This window comes from Scyliorhinus torazame, chromosome 18 (genome assembly GCF_047496885.1).
Source record: "Scyliorhinus torazame isolate Kashiwa2021f chromosome 18, sScyTor2.1, whole genome shotgun sequence".
NCBI classification, from domain to species: Eukaryota; Metazoa; Chordata; class Chondrichthyes; order Carcharhiniformes; family Scyliorhinidae; genus Scyliorhinus; species Scyliorhinus torazame.
In genome coordinates this window covers 70,655,191-70,675,364 of record NC_092724.1, presented here as the reverse complement: position 1 = coordinate 70,675,364, position 20,174 = coordinate 70,655,191, and the positions used below count along the sequence as shown (strand labels likewise).

The 20,174-nt window shown below is 49.7% G+C and overlaps 1 protein-coding gene across 2 annotated transcripts in view; it reads left to right on the top strand.

The window, feature by feature from the left end:
- The first annotated feature begins 774 nt into the window (after nucleotides 1–774).
- Nucleotides 775–20,174, top strand: part of LOC140395290 (tropomyosin alpha-1 chain) — a 137,968-nt gene continuing 118,568 nt past the window's right edge. Inside the window, exon 1 of one of the 2 annotated variants that reach the window (XM_072482869.1) lies at nucleotides 775–1,025. In XM_072482869.1, the coding sequence (XP_072338970.1) occupies nucleotides 912–1,025 (114 nt within the window). In that variant the 5' untranslated portion in view covers nucleotides 775–911. The remainder of the gene's footprint in view (nucleotides 1,026–20,174) is intronic. The other variant, XM_072482868.1, reaches the window with a different exon arrangement.

Genomic DNA, 20,174 nt, shown 5'->3' with positions numbered 1-20,174 from the left:
AAAATAAATGGCAAAGTGCTTTTGGATAGCGGGATGTCTCTCGGTGCTGCAGCCGCTGGGAAACACCCCGCTCAACGCGCCGTGCAGCGGACTTCAACTTCAGTCTGCTGAATCGCACCCAATACTGCATTATGTAGCCATCAGTGTCTAAACCCATTCTCTAATTCCTTGTAGCAGTTTGATACAACTAATTGACCTGCTAAGACATTTCAGAGGGCAGTTAGCAGTTTGCTAACATCGGTGTGGGGCTGAAGTCACAGAAATCTAGACTGGCAAGTTTAATGTTTGGCTGCTGCCTAATGTTCTTACTTCCAGATGTTTTCCAAACGTTGATCATCATTACGTGAGCAAAAACGCAACGTGGGCCCTCAAAGGGTTAATGAAACATTAGCAAGTAACAAAAGTATTTGAGAGACAGCCGGCTTAATCTCACCGGCTAAACGTTGTCAATGCTCCTGAAGGAGCTGGGAGGTGTTCACTTCAAATCGCTTGGGAGGTGCTAATGAAGTTTGTCAAAGGAGATTGTGTAGATGTCAACACGTTCTCCCCTCTCAGAACCTGTTGGTGGGTTTTAAATACAGCAACATGACCTTCTTCAGAATAAACATAGCCCCAAATAAGGGCATTGACCAAGAACAGCTGATTACACCAGCTCATTCCAAAGTCAGTCATCAAATCGAAGGATCAGAAGCCAACAGGGAGAAAAGGGAACCTTTCCAAAAATGTGATTCCTTTCCGTTAAGGAATTTAAAGCAGAGTGAGTAGAGCCTGGGAGGTTCAGTACCTCTCACTCTCTCGCTCTGAGCCCTGCTCCACACAGGCTCTGCCGCCGCCACAAACTTTCTGAGAGAAACCTGCTCCTTTTTCGAAAGTCCTTCTTCCACCTGCACTTTTCCGGCCCTGCAGCAGCCATGGAAGCCATCAAGAAAAAGATGCAGATGCTTAAGCTCGATAAGGAGAATGCCATTGACCGAGCGGAGCAGGCAGAAGCAGACAAGAAAGCGGCAGAAGAAAAGTTCAAACAGGTGGGTTTAAGAAAAGGATTTGTGAAGAAAAAGATAGTGAGGGCACCGAGAGGAGAAGATAGTGAGGGCACCAAGAGGAGAAGATAGTGAGGGCACCAAGAGGAAAAGATAGTGAGGGCACAGAAAGGAGAAGATAGTAAGGGCACCAAGTGGAGAAGATAATGAGGACACCGAGGGAAGAAGATAGTGAGGTCACTGAGAGGAATAGATAGTGAGGGCACCGAGAGGAATAGATAGTGAGGGCACTGAGAAGGATAGATAGTGAGGTCACCGAGAGGAATAGATAGTGAGGGCACTGAGAGGAATAGATAGTGAGGTCACCGAGAGGAATAGATAGTGAGGGCACCGAGAGGAATAGATAGTGAGGGCACCGAGAGGAATAGATAGTGAGGGCACTGAGAGGAATAGATAGTGAGGGCACCGAGAGGAATAGATAGTGAGGGCACCGAGAGGAATAGATAGTGAGGGCACCGAGAGGAATAGACAGTGAGGGCACTAAGAGGAGATGATGGTGCGGGCACCGAGAGGAATAGATAGTGAGGGCACTGAGAGGAATAGATAGTGATGGCACCGAGGGGAATAGATAATGAGGGCATTGAGGGGAGAAGATAGTGAGGGCACTGAGAGGAATAAATCATGAGGGCACCGAGAGGAGAAGATCGTGAGGGCACCGAGAGGAATAGATCGTGAGGACACAGAGGGGAAAAGATAGTGAGGGCACCGAGAGGAGTAGATAGTGAGGGCACCGAGAGGAATAGACCGTGAGGGCACCGAGGGGAGAAGATAGTGAGGGCACCGAGAGCAATAGATAGTGAGGGCACCGAGAGGAATAGATAGTGAGGGCACTGAGAGGAAAAGATCGTGAGGGCACCGAGAGGAATAGACAGTGAGGGCACCGAGGGGAATAGATAGTGAGGGCACCGAGAGGAATAGATATTGAGGGCACTGATGGGACTAGATAGTGAGGGCACCGAGAGGAATAGATAGTGAGGGCACCGAGAGGAGAAGATAGTGAGGGCACCGAGAGGAGAAGATAGTGAGGGCACCGAGAGGAATAGATAGTGAGGACACTGAGAGGAATAGATAGTGAGGGCACCGAGGGGAATAGATAGTGAGGGCATCGAGAGGAATAGATAGTGAGGGCACTGATGGGAATAGTGAGGGCACCGAGGGGAATAGATAGTGAGGGCACCGAGAGGCATAGATAATGAGAGCACCGAGAGGAATAGATAGTGAGGGCACTGAGAGGAGAAGATAGTGAGGGTACCGAGAGGAATAGATAGTGAGGGCACCGAGAGGAATAGATAGTGAGGACACTGAGAGGAATAGATAGTGAGGACACTGAGAGGAATAGATAGCGAGGGCACCGAGAGGAATAGATAGTGAGGTCACCGAGAGGAATAGATAGTGAGGGCACCGAGAGAAATAGATAGTGAGGACACTGAGAGGAATAGATAGCGAGGGCACCGAGAGGAATAGATAGCGAGGGCACTGAGAGGAATAGATAGTGAGGGCACCGAGAGGAATAGATAGTGAGGGCACCGAGAGAAATAGATAGTGAGGACACTGAGAGGAATAGATAGCGAGGGCACCGAGAGGAATAGATAGTGAGGACACTGAGAGGAATAGATAGTGAGGACACTGAGAGGAATAGATAGTGAGGGCACTGAGAGGAATAGATAGTGAGGGCACTGAGAGAAATAGATAGTGAGGGCACCAAGGGGAATAGGTAGTGAGGGCACTGAGAGAAATAGATAGTGAGGGCACTGAGGGGAATACATAGTGAGGGCATCGAGGGGAATACATAGTGAGGGCATCGAGGGGAGAAGGTAGTGAGGACACCGAGAGGAGAAGATAGTGAGCGCACAGAGGGGAGAAGATAGTGAGGGCACCAAGGGCAAATTTAAATTAATAAATGAGTGATGAATAGGCTCCACACTCTGTCTCTGCTGTGTGCTCAGGTTGTCTATTCCCATGGTCAGCCACAGCTGGAATACTGGATTCACTGCAGTATGAGGGAAATGATTACATTCTTGGAGTTCTGCAGAGAATGGGCCACTAAACTGGTCATAATTTCAAAGGGACTGACTTGTGTGGTCAGCTGTGAAAAGCCTGTCAGTATTCAGGCTTACAGAGAGGTAAATGAGAGAGAACCTTGTTAATAGATATCAAATACTAAATGAAGAAGGAATGATTAATGTTGAACATATTTTATATGACTGTCAAGCAAGGGGACAAGAAGACGGAGCAGGTGCAGGACCAATGTGGAGAAACACACTGAGGATCGTTTGACATTCCCATAGAGAGATAAAGAAAGGAATCAAATAAGAGAAAAGACAAAATGGATCAAATCCGCAGGGGTGTTGACCATAATCCTGAGCTGGGTATGGTAGAGATGCTACATTTTGAACATTAAGGTTTCTGTGCTTACCCCTGGTACGAAAGTGAAAAAATGAAATATTTGCTTAATCTAATCAAAGGTACAGAGGCACTGTCGGTGAGAGGAGAGGGAAAGATGAAGGGGAATGGAAAACTGGAGAGAGAGAGAGAAATAACAGAGCAAGGGCGATAGAGAGAATGTGGATGGATGAGGAATAGAGCGTGAGAGAGTGAGAGAGAAAGTGAATAATGAAGAATACAAGACTAGGTCCTTCCCGCTCTTCACTGCACCATGAAGATGCCACAAATATCTAAAATGTTAGAAAAAGTTGCAAGAGTCCAAGTTTCAGGAATAGTGATACCCCGGTGTATGAAACAGACCGAGAGACGTTACTGAGAGACGTTACTGAGAGACGTTACTGAGTGACAGTGTGAGGGAGCTGGATTAACATCAGTAGAAATACAGTCAGTAACAAAGGGAACTGGGGGAAGAGGGGTTACAGAGTGACAGTGTGAGGGAGCTGGATTAACAACAGTAGAGACACAGTCAGGGCAGCACGGTGGCGCAGTGGGTTAGCCCTGCTGTCACACGGCGCCGAGGTCCCAGGTTCGATCCCGGCTCTGGGTCACTGTCCGTGTGGAACAAAGAACAAAGAACAAAGCAATGTACAGCACAGGAACAGGCCCTTCGGCTCCCAAGCCCGTGCCGACCATGCTGCCCGACTAAACTACAATCTTCTACACTTCCTGGGTCCGTATCCCTCTATTCCCATCCTATTCATGTATTTGTCAAGATGCCCCTTAAATGTCACTATCGTCCCTGCTTCCACCACCTCCTCCGGTAGCGAGTTCCAGGCACCCACTACCCTCTGTGTAAAAAACTTGCCTTGTACATCTACTCTAAACCTTGCCCCTCACACCTTAAACCTATGCCCCCTAGTAATTGACCCCTCTACCCTGGGGAAAAGCCTCTGACTATCCACTCTGTCTATGCCCCTCATAATTTTGTAGACCTCTATCAGCTCGCCCCTCAACCTCCGTCGTTTCAGTGAGAACAAACCGCTCCTCATAGCAAATGCCCTCCATACCAGGCAACAATCTGGTAAATCTCTTCTGCACCCTCTCTAAAGCCTCCACATCCTTCTGGTAGTGTGGCGACCAGAATTGAACACTATACTCCAAGTGTGGCCTAACTAAGGTTCTATACAGCTGCAACATGACCTGCCAATTCTTATACTCAATGTCCCGGCCAATGAAGGCAAGCATGCCGTATGCCTTCTTTTTTTTAAAATATGTTTTATTGAAATTTTTTTCCCAAACAACAATTTTTCCCCTCTTACAAAGCAAACGCAACAATAATACAGAAATTTTTAACAATACACAAGTAACAAAACCCCTTTATCTTTGACCTAAACTAAACTAAACCCCCCCTCCCCCTCCCCCCTCCCCTCCCTTCCCCCTGGGTTGCTGCTGCTGGTCATCTGTCTTCCCTCTAACGTTCCCCTAGGTAGTCGAGAAATGGCTGCCACCGCCTGGTGAACCCTTGAGCCGATCCTCTCAGGGCAAACTTTATCTGCTCCAGTTTAATGAACCCCGCCATATCATTTACCCAGGCCTCCAGACCGGGGGGTTTCGCCTCCTTCCACATGAGTAGGATCCTGCGCCGGGCTACTAGGGACGCAAAGGCCACAACGTCGGCCTCTTTCGCCTCCTGCACTCCCGGCTCTTCCGCAACTCCAAATAGAGCTAACCCCCAGCCTGGTTTGACCCGGGCCTTCACCACCCGCGAAATCACTCCCGTCACTCCCTTCCAATACCCTTCCAGTGCCGGGCACGCCCAAAACATATGTGCGTGGTTTGCCGGGCTCCCGCCACACCTCCCACATTTGTCCTCCACTCCAACGAACCTGCTCAATCTTGCTCCCGTTATGTGTGCTCTATGTAGCACCTTAAATTGAATCAGGCTAAGCCTGGCGCATGAGGAAGAGGAATTTACCCTGCTTAGGGCATCAGCCCACATACCCTCCTCTATCTCCTCCCCTAGTTCTTCTTCCCACTTTCCTTTTAGTTCGCCCACCGACTCCTCCCCCTCTTCCCTCATCTCTCGGTAAATCTCTGACACCTTGCCCTCTCCGACCCACACCCCTGAAAGCACCCTGTCCGCCGTATGCCTTCTTGACCACCTTCTCCACCTGTGTTGCCCCTTTCAGTGACCTGTGGACCTGTACACCTAGATCTCTCTGACTTTCAATACTCTTGAGGGTTCTACCATTCACTGTATATTCCCTACCTGCATTAGACCTTCCAAAATGCATTACCTCACATTTGTCCGGATTAAACTCCATCTGCCATCTCTCCGCCCAAGTCTCCAAACAATCTAAATCCTGCTGTATCCTCTGACAGTCCTCATCGCTATCCGCAATTCCACCAACCTTTGTGTCGTCTGCAAACTTACTAATCACATTTTGCACATTCCCCCGTGTTTGCGTGGGTTTCGCCCCCACAATCCAAAGATGTGCAGGGTAGGTGGATTGGAAACACTAAATTGCCTCTTAATTGGAAAAAATGAATTGGGTACTCTAAATTTTTTTTTAAAAGAGACACAGTCAGTAACGCAGGGTGCTGGAGGAGATGGGTTACTGAGTGACAGTTTGAGGGAGTTGGGTTAACATCAGTAGAGACACAGTCAGTAACACAGGGTGTTGGGGGAGAGGGGTTACTGAGTAACAGTGTGAGGGAGCTGGATTAACATCCGTGGAGACACAGTCAGTAACACAGGGTACTGGGGAGAGGGGTTACTGAGTGACAGCGTGAGGGAACTGGATTAACATCAGTAAAGACACAGTCAGTAAGTAACACAGGGTGCTGGGGGAGAGGGGTTACTGAGTGACAGTGTGAGGGAACAGGATTGACATGAGTACAGATACAGTTAGTAACATAGAATTTACAGTGCCATTCGGCCCATCGAGCCAACACCGGCCCTTGGAAAGAGCACCCTATCCCCATAACCCAGTAACCCCACCTAATCTTTTTGGACACAAAGGGCAATTTAGCAAGGCCAATCTACCTATCCTGCACATCTTTGGACTGTGAGAGGAAACCGGAGCACCTGGAGGAAACCCACGCACACACGGGGAGGATGTGCAAATGCCACACAGACAGTGACCCAAGCCGGGAATCGAACCTGGGACCTTGGAGCTGTGAAGCAACTGTGCTAGCCACTGTGCTACCATGCTGCCCCACAGAGCATTGGCGAGAGGGGTTACTGTGCGACATTGAGGGAGCTGGATTAACATCAGTCGAGTTAGTCAGTAACAGACAGCGCTGGGGTGAGAGCTTACTGAAAGACAGTGAGAGGGAGCTTGATTAACATCAGTAAAGATACAGTCAGTGACACAGGGTTCTGGGGAATGAGGTTAGAACATGGAATCCCTCTAGTGCAGAACAAGGCCATTTGGCCCATCAGGTTTACACCAACCCTCTGAAAGAGCAGTCCATCAACTCCTCCGCCCTATCCCCCCCACGTAATGATCATTAAGATCATTCTCTTCACTTTGGACAGGACTAGATCAAGCTGCATCCAGTTCTTGATGTGCCTTGTCGAGGCTGGCAGCGTGCCCAGGAAGTTTATTGCCAGCACAATTTCTTGAGGCACAGGCGGTGGTGCCAGATTCTTTAGAAGTGGGAGCCAACTCAGCACATTGGCTTTTGAGGTCTGTGTGCCTGGTCGATGCTGAAAGCTGTAGGCTGCCAACAACAAGGCCCACCACTATTCCTGGTGGAAGTGATTTGAGGTTTTGGCTTGTCTTCACAGAGGAGCCCCAAAAATGGGTTGTGGTCAGTTATTATGGTGAAGTGTTTCCCAAAGACATACTGGTGAAACTCCTTGACGACGTAAATTACGGCGAGGCCTTCTTTCTTGATCTATGCGTATTTCCGCTCGGCATCGGAGTTCTTGAGGCGAAGGTGATGGGCCTTTCTGAGCCGTCTTTCATTGTATGGGGTAGGACTGTCCCTGTTCCATATGGCGATGCATCGTACACTAGGATAATTCAGATCAAAGTGAACGAACAGTCTCGATGACTGCAGAGCCTACTTAACATGATGGAAGGCCTGCTCCTGTGGTTCCTTCCACTGCCAACACTGGTGCTTCTTTATGAGAAAGCGTGGTGGCACCAACGTGGTTGCCATGTTGGGTGTAAACCGACCATAGTAATTTACATTGGAAGGATTTCGGTACCGCCATGTTCTTTGGTGCCAGGACTTCTCATGGCTCTCACCTTGCCTTCAAGTGGATGCAGGCCTTTTGAGTCCACTTTGAACCCTAGGTACGTGACCTCACTAGTTTAGAATGTGCACTTCTCGCACTCCAATCGAATTCCAACATTGCTCAATCATTTCAGCACCTCTTCTAGGCCTCCTAGATGCTCCTCATCTGATGTTCCTGTCACTAAAATGTTATCCAGGTAGCCCCCAACCTTCAGGATGCCCTGGAGCAGATTCTCCATTGTGCAGTGGAATATTACACAGGCCAAGGAGATTCCAAAGGCCAATCTACTTTATTGAGCACAGCAAGAAGTCTTACAACACCAGGTTAAAGTCCAACAGGTTTGTTTCAAACATTAGCTTTCAGAGCACTACTCCTTTTTCAGGGGAATGAAGAGGTATGTTCCAGAAACATATATATAGACAAAGTCAAAGATGCAAGACAATGCGACCACAACACCACACAACCCTGCCATGGCAATCTCTGCATGACGTGCCAGATCATCGACATGGGTATCACCATTACATATGAGAACACCACCCACCAGCTACGTGGTACATACTCGTGCGACTCGGCCAATGTTGTCTACCTCATACGCTGCAGCAAAGGATGTCCCGAAGCGTGGTACATTGGCGAGACCATGCAGATGTTGCGACAACGGATGAACGGACATTGCGCGACAATCGGCTGGCAGGAATGTTCCCTTCCAATCGGGGAACACTTCAGCAGTCAAGGGCATTCAGCCTCTGATCTCCGGGTAAGCGTTCTCCAAGGCGGCCTTCAGGAAGCGAGACAACGCAAAATCACCGAGCAGAAACTTATAGCCAAGTTCCGCACACATGAGTACGGCCTCAACCGGGACCTTGGATTCATGTCGCACTACATTCATCCCCCACCATCTGGCCTGGGCTTGGGAAATCCTACAAACTGTCCTGGCTTGAGACAATTCACACCTCCTTAACCTGGGGTTACCCCTATCTCTGGATCTGTAAAGACTTAATTACATGCAAATGCTCACATTCTAAGCATTGTCTTGCATCTTTGACTTTGTCTATGTATATGTTTCTGGAACAGACCTCTTCATTCACCTGAGGAAGGAGTAGTGCTCCGAAAGCTAGTGTTTAAATCAAACCTGTTGGACTTTAACCTGGTGTTGTAAGATTTCTTGCTGTACTCACCCCAATCCAGCGCCGGCATCTCCACATCATGGCTACTTTATTGAATCAGGCCTTTAAGTGTGTTAATGGTCACATTCTTGAAAAAAGCCTCATCTAATTCTAATTGCAAATTGCTAATTGCTTGTGTACGTGAGGCTCCCTGCCGACTTCGCATAAAGGTCTTCAATTTGTGGAATTGATATTTGTCCTCTTGGACTGCCAGGTTTACAGTAAATTGTAGTCCCTGCAGAATCTGACTGAGCAGTCCGGTTTTAATACAGGGACGGTGGGGGCTGCCCATTCCGAAAACTGCATGGGTTTGATAATCCCCAATTCTTCCAGGCATTTAAGCTCGGCTTCCACTTTTTGGAGCAAGGCATAAGGGCTGGGTCTCGCCCTGAAGAACTTCCTTTTAGAATCAGTGTTGATGTAAATCTTGGCCTTACTCCTCGTCTGCAATCCAACTCGTTTTGGAAATACATCTTTTTAATTACACAAGACTTCCTGGAAAACACTGTCCGATATCTTGAAGATCTCCAAACAGTTCAACTTGATATGGTGCAGCCAATCTCGAAGCATGAGACTTGGCTGATGTCCCTCAACCATGATCATAGATAACTGGACATCTTGTTGTTGGTACGACACTGGTATCGTTGTTGCCCCCAAACGTTTCACATTTTCCCCTGTGTATGTTGTCAACTTGGCCATTGTGCTACTTATGTTTAAAGACTGTGCTCCTTCTTGAAGACATTTGATTGTTTGTTCGCTCACAACTCTGGCCGGTGCCCGGTGTCAACATCCATCTTTAGTGGTCTTCCATCTACCATGAGGACTAACTCAACTAGGGCTGTTTTATTCACTTACACCATTTTTAATCTGTACAATTCTGGATTTTCATTAGGATTCTTCTTCACTTTGTTCATTAGTCATTATTTATTTATTTTTTATTTGGCGTGCTCTGCCTGAGGCAGCAACATGTCTGGATGTGGCCCTTCCTATTGCACCGAAAGCAAATAGATTTTCTGCAGTGACACACTTGTTGAATCATAGAATCCTTAGTGCAGAAGGAGGCCATTCGGCGCATCAGTCTGCACTGACCCTCCGAAATAGCACCCTACATAGCCCCACTCCCAGCCCAATCACTGTAACCCCACCTAACCTGCACATCTTTGGACACTACGGGGAAATTTAGCAGTCAATCCACCTAACCTGCATGGCTTTGGACTGTGGGAGGAAACCGGAACACCCGGCGGAAACCCACACAGACACAGGGAGCATGTGCAAACTCCCCACATACAGTCACCCAAGGCCAGAATTGAACCAGGGTCCCTGATGCTGTGAGGCAGCCGCGCTAACCACTGTGTCAACATGCCACCTTTTATTTTGAGGGTGATCGCCACCACTTCTGTAGCATTCATCATAATGTTTGAGTTGACGGACCATTTTCTGTCCTGACCGCTGACTACGATCCTGCTCCTGGGATCATGGCTGAATTTCATCTGTGCCCGTTGACCTGGCTGCAAGCTTTGCAGCCATACCACCACAAAGCGCCTTGCCCTCTTGCACGCTTTGAAGCTTTGGCGCAAACTTCTCAGCAATTTGGTTGCCTTGGTTATTTCAATTGCCTTGTCTAGGGAAATCTTTGTCTCAGTCAGTAACTTCTGCTGCACGTTTATGTCGTTAATGCCGCATACTAAGCGATCGTTCAGTATGTCTCTCAGTGCTGAGCCGAACTCACAATGCTCAGCCATTTGCTGGAGTCTGGCATGAAGGCAGAGATCATCTATCCTGGGTCCCTGACAGCCAGGTTTAGCTTGTATCACTGTACCATGACGGAGGGTCTGGGGTTGAAGTGCTCCCTCACAAGCGTCACCAACTGGTCAATGATTTTGTGTTAGGAGCCACAGGGGACGTCAGATTTTTTATCAGATATTAGGTTTGAGGCCCACAAACTGTTAACATAATAACCTTTGTTTATCTTCCCCTGTGATTTCATTTGCTGGAAGGAAGTAACAGAGCCGCTCGATATATTGGCTCCAGTCTTTGGCCTCTTGGTCAAATGGGTCGGGATTCCCAATCATGGACATTTTTAACTCAGTTTTATGATGGCCTCAATGCTTATCGATTTTGCTGTTCTTTTTGAAGGCTACTCCCTTCCCCCTTAAATTCTGAACTAATGAAGACTTAGGATCGGGAATCGAACCCGGGTCCTTGGCTGTGAAGCAACAGTGCTAACCACTGTGCTACCATGCCGCCCTAGTAAATAGTGGGGCCAAATTTGACTTTGCTTAATCTACTGTGCGTATTACAAACTCTAGATTTTCATTTTTGGGGAGACAGTAACAGAGTGGTGATGTTACTGGTCTAGTATTCCAGAGGCCCAGCCTAATGCTCTGGGGACATCTGTTCAAATCCCACCAGGGCAGCCAGGGAATTTAAATTTAATTATTAAGTCTGGAACTGAAAACTAGTGTCAGTAATGGTGACCATGAAACCATCATCAATTGTAAAAATCCATCAGATTCACTAATGTCCATTAGGGAGGGAAATCTGCCATCCTTACCCGATCTTTCCTACCTGCTGGGTCACTGTCTGCGCGGAGTCTGCATGTTCTCCCCGTGCTTGTGTGGGTTTCCTCCGGGTGCTCCGGTTTCCTCGCACAGTCCAAAAGGTGTGCAGGTTAGGTGGATTGGCCATGCTAAATTGCCCTTTGTGTCCAAAATGGTTAGGAAGGGTTATTGGGTTAAGGGGATAGGGTTGAAGTGAGGGCTTAAGTGGGTCGGTACAGACTCGATGGGCCAAATGGCCTCCTTCTGCACTGTATGTTCTATGTCCTATGTACATGTGCTCCATACCCGCAGCAATGTGGTTGACACTTAACTGCCCCCTGAAATGGCCGAGCGAGAGACACTTGGTTCAAGGACAATGAGCAATGGGTAACACTTGCTGGCCTTGCCAGTGATACTCACATCCCATGAAAGAAAAGAATAAACAAAATGAATTACAACGTCTTCAATCTCTCTGATCCCCTTCCTGTTTTTGGGGGAGTGTGGGGAATGGTTCGGTTTAATTGGGGAAAGGTCATCACTCCACTCCCATTGGGCCTGATGTCAGCTCAGTATTCTGAAACGAAAGCTCTCACCTCCTGTTCAATCAGGACTGTGTATCAAACCCGTAACCTTCTGACTCTGGGGTCGGAATGCTATCAACTGAACCGAGGATGAATCCATTAACTCAATTAGCATTTACTTACTGTTCCCGTGAGACATTCCTGTCATTTCCTCGTGTTATAGAGCTGATCTGTTGAGCCCTTATTTGGTGCTGCCTGCCCGGTTAAATATGAGCCGGTCTCTTCCTGGGGCGGGGGGGGATTTTCTCGGCACTGACTGCGTGGTGCGGGGACCAATCTGCTCAATCAACCCAGGCAGTATTAATGAAAGGGAGATTCACAAAGTGAAACCATTCCAGACATTCCAATGTGAATTCCTGACTCAGGTTTTCCCAGATCAGAGACTAAAACACATCAGTCACCCAGCAGTTCTCAGCCCTCCAAGAAGTACATTGTGTATCCTATATTCTGTATGAGTGTGTGTGGGGGGGTATACATCTGTGCGTCTGTGTCTGAACTGACTGTTTGCATAACCTGCCGTTAAAGAGAGTTTTACGGACAAGTGGGAGACACATAATGACCTCAAACCCTCAGACAATTATTGAATCATATCGCAGAGGGTGGCTGTTCGGCCCACTTCATCTGTGCTAGCTCTGTGAATGATACCCAATTAGCCTCACTCCCTGCCACGGTCCTGCATTTCTTTCTAAAGCCCTCTTCTCTGGAAAAGGGAAGGCTGAAGTGGCATGATTGAGATCTTCAAGACTATGGAGGTGTTTGATAGGCTGGACATAGCAGAACAGGAACGGAAGGAAACCATTTAGCTCCTCGAGCTTTGTCCACACGATTCAATGAGATCCTGGCTGATCTGTGACGTGACTCCATATACCAGCACTTGCCTCAAATCCATTAACATCTTTGGTCAATAAAACTCCATCAGGCTCGGTTTTAAAATTGACAATTTATCTATCATTTATAGCTGATTGCGAAGGGAATTTCAAACTTCTACCATCGTTTGTGTGTCAAAGTGTTTCCTAATTCCACTGCTCAATAGCCTGGCTCTAATTCCTTGAATCTGTCGCCCAGTCCCAGACTCCAGAACCAACGGGAATAGTTTCTCTCTATCTATCCTATCTGTTCCCCAGAATATCTTGGAAGCTTTGATTAACCTTCTAAATTCCATTTTGTGTAATCTCTCCTCGTAATTTAACCCTTGGAATCCCAGTGTCATTCTGACAAATCTACATCCCATTCTCTCCAAGCTCAATATATCCTTCCTAAGGTGTGGTATCCTGAACTGCTCACAGTGACTCCAGGTGTGGTCTAACCAGGGATGTTCACAGCTGAGGCATGACTTCTAACCTCTCATATTCTAGTCCTCTAGATAAAAAGGCCAACATTCCAATAGCCTTTTGGATTTTCCGCTGTAGGGGAGGCAGTGGTACAGTGGTTCTGTCACTGGGCCAGTAATCCAGAGATCCAGGGTGATACCCTGGAGACCCGGGTTCAAATCCCACCACAGCAGATGGTGAAATGTAAAGTTAATGTCCAATGGCGACGATGAAACGATTGTCGATTGCTGTAAAAACTCATCTGGTTCAACAGAAAATAGGAGTCGGAGTAGACTTCGGGCCTGCTCTGCCATTCATTGTGATCATGGCTGATCATCCAACTCAGTAACCTGTTCCCGCTTTCCCCCCATATCCTTTGATACTTTTAGTCCCAAGAGCTATATCTAACTGCTTCTTGAAATGTTTTGGCCTCAACACGGGGAAAACAGGTAAACTCCACACAGTCACCCAAGGCTGGAATCAAACCCGGGGCTCTGGTGCCGTGAGGCAGCAGTGCTAACCAAATGGTCTACCTTGTATCCTCAGATTGCAACCCTTGGTTCTGGAGTGCCCCACCACGGGAACATCCTTCTTACATCTACCCTGTCTAGCTAGTCCTGTTAGAATTTTATAGGTTTCTATGAGATCCCCCCACTATTCTTCTGAATATTCAGCGAATATAATCCAAACCGATTCAATCTCTCCTCATAGGTCGGTCCTACCATCTCAGGGATTGGTCTGGTAATCCTTCTCTGCACTCCCTCTGGAGCAAGAACATCCTTCCTCCAATAAGGAGGCCAAAACTGCACACAATATTCCAGATGTGGTCTCACCAAGCTCCTGTATAATAGCAGCAAGACATCCCTGCTCCTCTCGCAATGCAGGCCAGCATACCATGTGCCTTCTTTTCTGCCTGCTGCACCTGCATGCTTACCTTCAGCGGCTGGTGTACGGGGACACCCAAATCTCATTGTACATTCCCCTATCTCAATTTATAGTCTTTCAGATCATAATCAGCCTTTCTCTTTTTGCTACCAAAGTGGATAACCTTACATTTCTCCAAATTCTACTGCATCTGCCATGCATTTGCTCACCCACTCAATTTTTCCAAATCAACCTGAAGCACCTCTACATCCTCCTCATGGCTCACCCTCCCACCTGGCTTTGTGTCATGTGTGAATAATGTTCTTTCGGGAAGGAAATCTGCCATCCTTACCTGGTCTGGCCTACATGTGATTCCAGGTCCACAGGAATGTGGTTGATGCTTAAATGTCCCCCCAAATGGCCTAATAAGCCACTGAGTTCAATGGCAATTAGTGATGAGCAACAAATGTTGACCCAGGCAGTGATGCCCACGTCCAATAAATTTAAAAGAAAATCTGTTCATGACATTTTAATGATCTGGATCTTTGGACTTTTCACCATTTAGAAAGTTCTATCCTTTTTAGTTCCAGATTTGACAACCATATGTTTACCTGCATTGCAATCTATCTGCCGCAGTTTTGCCCATTCGCTCGAAGCTATCATTATTTTTTCCATCTACACGACATTGTCAAATTTGGATATGTTAGACATAGAGAGCATGTTTCTACTTGTGAGGGAGGGATGAATATCAGATTGTCAGTATTCCAGTGAGAATGTGGAACTTGCTACCCCACGGTGTGGTTGAGGTGAATAAATGCATTTAAGGAGAAGCTGGGTAAATACATGAGGGAGAAAGGAATAGAGGACTTTTTAAAAAGTTAGATGAAGAAAGGTAGTTGGAGGCTTGCGTGAAGCATAAAGACAGGCATGAATCTTTCTGTGTTATAAATTCGACACAATTTAACACCAGGGAAAGTCTGACTATCACTTCCATTAGGTCTTCTTCCTGACTGTCGTCCACAGCAGCTAATCTCAGACAGGAATGGGCAGCTGCTGCATTGCAACTGAAGATGGCACTAAAGCCATCTGATGCCATTAGTCCGACCCAAGGGTCTCCTCGTTAGCAACTCAGTAGTCAGCAATCTCGCTAATCCTCTCAATTAAAGATGGCATCATTGGATAGTCATGGAATTAGCTGGGCTTTCAGAGGGATTTGGGATATCTACAACTGAGAGTAATGGGCCAAGTGTTCAGTATTAGAACTGCCTTGACTATGAATAGGATAATGGTTCCCCATGAACTATTACAAGCTGAAATTTAATCCAGACTTTCAAATTTAGAAGTTGCCTATTACGGGATTTGTTTGACCATTTCTTTTCGAACAAAAGCTTTTGAGGCAACCAAAACACAAAGAATGGGCTTTCTGCATCAAAGTAATGAGCGAATGGAATGTAGTGCATCAGGGAGGACCTCTTGCCAGCGGGAGGCCGGGAGATTTCTGGACCGTAGGGCCAGCTGGACGGCCCTCCATGCCGTCCCATTCTCCCTTTCTACCCGTCCGTTTCCCCGGGGGTTGTAGCTCGTCGTTCTGCTGGAGGCGATACCCCTGCTGAGCAGGAACTGGCGTAGCTCATCACTCATGAATGAGGATCCCCTGTCACTGTGGATGTAGACGGGGAAGCCGAACAGAGTGAAGATAGAATTAAGGGCTTTAATGACGGTGGCAGACGTCATGTCGGGGCATGGGTTGGCGAAGGGAAAACGGGAGTATTCATCGATCACACTGAGGAAATACGTGTGTCGGTCGGAGGAGGGGAGGGGGCCTTTGAAATCCACGCTGAGGCGTTCAAAGAGACGGGAGGCCTTCACCAGGTGCGCGCGGTCCGGCCGGTAGAAGTACGGTTTGCACTTCGCACAGACCTGGCAGTCCTTGGTGATCGTCCTTACTTCCTCGACGGAGTAGGGCAAATTTTGTGCCTTAATGAAGTGGTACAATCGAGTGACCCCTGGGTGACAAAGGCTGTCGTGCAGGGTCCGGAGTCGGTCTACCTGTGCGCTGGCACATGTACCTCGGGATAGGGCGCCTGGGGGCTCGTTGAGTTTGCCAGGGCGATACTTAATCTCGGAGTTATAGGTGGAGAGCTCGATTCTCCACCGCAAGATTTTATCATTTTTGATCTTGCCCCGCTGCGTGTTGTTGAACATGAAGGCTACCGACCGTTGGTCAGTGAGGAGAGTGAATCTCCTGCCGGCCAGGTAATGCCTCCAATGTCGCACAGCCTCAACGATAGCCTGGGCCTCCTTTTCGACGGATGGGTGCCGAATTTAGAAGGCAAGGAGGGTGCGGGAAAAGTATGCCACGGGCCTGCCTGCCTGATTGAGGGTGGCGGCTAGGGCGACGTCCAATGCGTCGCTTTCTACTTGGAAAGGAAGTGTTTCGTCTACAGCGTGCATTGTGGCCTTGGCGATATCAGCTCTGATCCGGGCGAAGGCCTGTTGGGCCTCTGCCATCAGGGGGAAATGTGTGGACTGTATGAGTGGGCGGGCCTTGTCTGCATAGTTTGGGACCCACTGAGCGTAATACGAGAAGAACCCCAGGCAGCGTTTGAGGGCCTTGGGGCAGTGGGGGAGGGGAAGCTCCATGAGGGGGCGCATGCTGTCGGGATCGGGCCCCAGAACTCCGTTCTGGACCACGTAGCCGAGGATGGCTAAGCGGTTTGTACGGAACACACATTTCTCCTTGTTGTATGTGAGGTTGAGGAGAGTGGCGGTGCGGAGAAATGTAGTGAGGTTGGCGTCGTGATCCTGCTGATCATGGCCGCAGATGATCACATTGTCTAGGTACGGAAACGTGGCCCGCAAGCCGTACCGGTCGACCATTCGGTCCATCTCCCTTTGGAAGACCGAAACCCCATTGGTGTCGCCGAAGGGGACCCTAAGGAAGTGATATAGCCGGCCGTCTGCCTCGAAGGCGGTGTATGGCCGGTCCGATTTACGTATGGGGAGCTGGTGATAAGCGGATTTCAGGTCCACCGTTGAGAAGACCCGGTACTGTGCAATCTGGTTAACCATGTCAGATATGCGTGGGAGGGGGTACGCGGCAAGCTGCGTGTACCTGTTGATGGTCTGGCTGTAGTCCACGACCATTCGAATTTTCTCCCCAGACTTAACCACTACCACTTGACCTCTCCAGGGGCTGTTGCTGGCCTCGATGACTCCCTCCTGAAGCAACCACTGGACCTCGGACCTGATGAAGGCCTTATCCTGGGTGCTGTACTGTCTGCGCCTGGTGGCGACGGGTTTGCAATCTGCAGTTAGATTGGCAAAGAGGGAAGGAGGTTCGACCTTTAGGGTCGCGAGGCCGCACACAGTGAGGGGTGGCAAGGGTCCGCCGAATTTAAGGGTCAGGCTCTGAAGGTTGCACTGAAAATCCAGGCCAAGGGTAAGTGCAGCGCAGAGGTTAGGGAGGACGTAGAGGCGAAAACCGTGGAACTCTACGCCTTGGACTGTGAGCGTGACCGTGCAGTACCCCCGGATCGCTACGCGATGGGATCCGGAGGCCAGGGAGATACTTTGATTGGTCGGGTGTACCGTAAGGGAGCAGCGCCTTACCGTATTTGGATGTACAAACCTCTCGGTGCTCCCCGAGTCCAGTAGGCAGGAGGTCACATGGCCGTTGACTTTCACGCTGGTTGATGCATTGGTCAGGGTGTGTGGTCTGGACTGGTCGATTACCATGGATGCGGGTCGTGGTTGATCGTCGGGTAGTGAGGCGGCCGTTGCGTTGGGGTCCTGAAACACTGTTGGTCTCCGTGTGCTGCGGGGTGGACAAGATGGCGGCGCCTAGAGGTCCTGGGGATCAACAAAATGGCGGCGCCCATGGAACGCACGTTGCGGGGGTGGAGCAAGATGGCGGCGCCCATGAAACGCACGTGTTGTGCGGGGGAGAAGATGGCGGCGCCCATTGCTCGCACATGGCCTGGGGAGGAGGGGAGGATAGCGGCGGCCATTGTCCATGACCGGGGGGGTGGGGGCGACCGCTGCCGCTGAGCGGGCCTGGTACGGGGAGAAGATGGCGGCGCCCATTGCTCGCACATGGCCTGGGGAGGGGAGGATAGCGGCGCCCATTGTCCGTGACCGGGGGGGTGGGGGGGGGGGGCGACCGCTGCCGCTGAGCAGGCCTGGCACACCGCTGCGTAGTGGCCCCTCTTCCCTTACAAAGGGCAGCGCGGGCCGGGCAGCATTGGCAGGGGTGTCTTTGTTGGCCGCAAAAATAGCATCGAGGCCCCCTGGAGATCACCGGCTGGCGCGTAGTGCAGGCGTACTGGGTGGGTAGCGCCCCTGCTGGGGCGGCTGCCTGTGGGGCCCATGAACCGTAAGAGGAGTGGGCCGCGCGGTTGGAGGCGTAGTACTGTACATTGCGCAGGGCGACCGTCATGGAAAACGCTAGTGTTTTAGTCTCTGCGGGGTCACACGTGGCCCCTTCTAGGAGCCGCTGCCTGATAACATCGGACCCAATCACAGTTACAAAAGCATCCCTCATAAGGAGATCTGAGTGCTCCTTTAGCTGTAATGTCCTGGCAGTCACAGTCCCGAACTAGTGGGATCAGGGCCCTCCAGGAGTCCTCGATTGACTCACCAGGTAGTTGAGTACGCATTGCGAGCACGTGTCTGGCGAAGAGCGTGTTCGTCTTCTGCTCATAACTCTCTTTGAGTCGAGTCATAGTGTCAGCGTAATTGGGCGCATCCTGGATCAGCGGGAAAATTTTAGAGTTGAGTCTGGAGTACAAGATTTGAATCTTCTGAGCCTCTGGAACAGGGGTCGGCGCCGCGTTGATGTACGCTTCAAAACAAGCTAGCCAGTGCTGGAAGTCCTTACTGGCGTCGCTTCTGTGTGGATCCAGCTGCAGTCGATCTGGTGTAATCCGGAGGTCCATCTTCTGAATCAGATACTGATAAATTGAGGCACGATCAATTTGGCTGGAGACGAAGCTGAATTCAAACTGAGGCTTTATTGGTATCTGAAGTATGGCCTCCTACAGCAGCTGACGAAATGGCTGCTAGCAGAAGGCCACGCATATTTATAACCCGACTCCTGGGCGGAGCTAGCATGCAGGGGCCCAGGTGAACCTGTAGGGCAGGTTCTACTAAACAACCCTTAATATAGGAACACAGTGGTTTACCACACCACATTGGGTGGTTTTGCAAGTAGAGCGGGGGGGGAAGGGGCCCAGCGCCCACAGTGGAGGTTGGATGTAGGGTTGTTGGTGGATGAGGAGGTGTGCGAGCAGGTGAGGGCTGCAATTCGGGAATACGCGGAACTAAATGATACGGGGGAGGTCACAGCCGCCGCGCTGTGGGAGACATTCAAGGCGGTAATCAGTGGGGAGTTTATCTCAATTCGGGCGCATCGGGAGAAGGAGGAGCGGGCGGAGATGGCAAAGCTGGTCGATGAGATCCTGAGGATGGACAGAAGGTATTTGGAGACCCCAGAGTCAGGGCCGTTGAAGGAGAGGCAGAGGCTCCAGATGGAGTTTGGATTAGTGTCAATGGGGAAGGGGGTGGGGCAGTTATGGAGGGCCAGAGAGGCAGTATATAAGTATATGTAGATTTCATGAGGTGAGCAGAATGCTGGCCCGCCAGTCGAAGAAGGAAGAGGCGGCGAGGGAGATTGGCAGAATAAACAACGAGATAGGTAAGGTGGTGCTGGACCAGGAGGGGGTGCATGGTGTGTCTGAGGTGTTTTACAGGAGATTATATGAGTTGGAGCCCCGGCAGGGGGGAGGGAATGCGGTGGTTTCCGGACGGGCTGGAGTTTCCCAGGGTGGAGGAGGAGTTGGTGCAGGGATTGGGGACCCCAATCGGGTTGAGGGAGGTGATGCAGAGTATGGGGGCGATGCAGGCAGGGAAGGCCCCGGGTCTGGACGGGTTTCCGGTGGAGTGGGGCGGGCCTGGGGCCACTGCTGGTGAGGGCGGTATAATGAAGCAAGGGTGAGGTGGGAGCTCCCCACTACATTATCACAGGCTTCCATCTCCCCGACA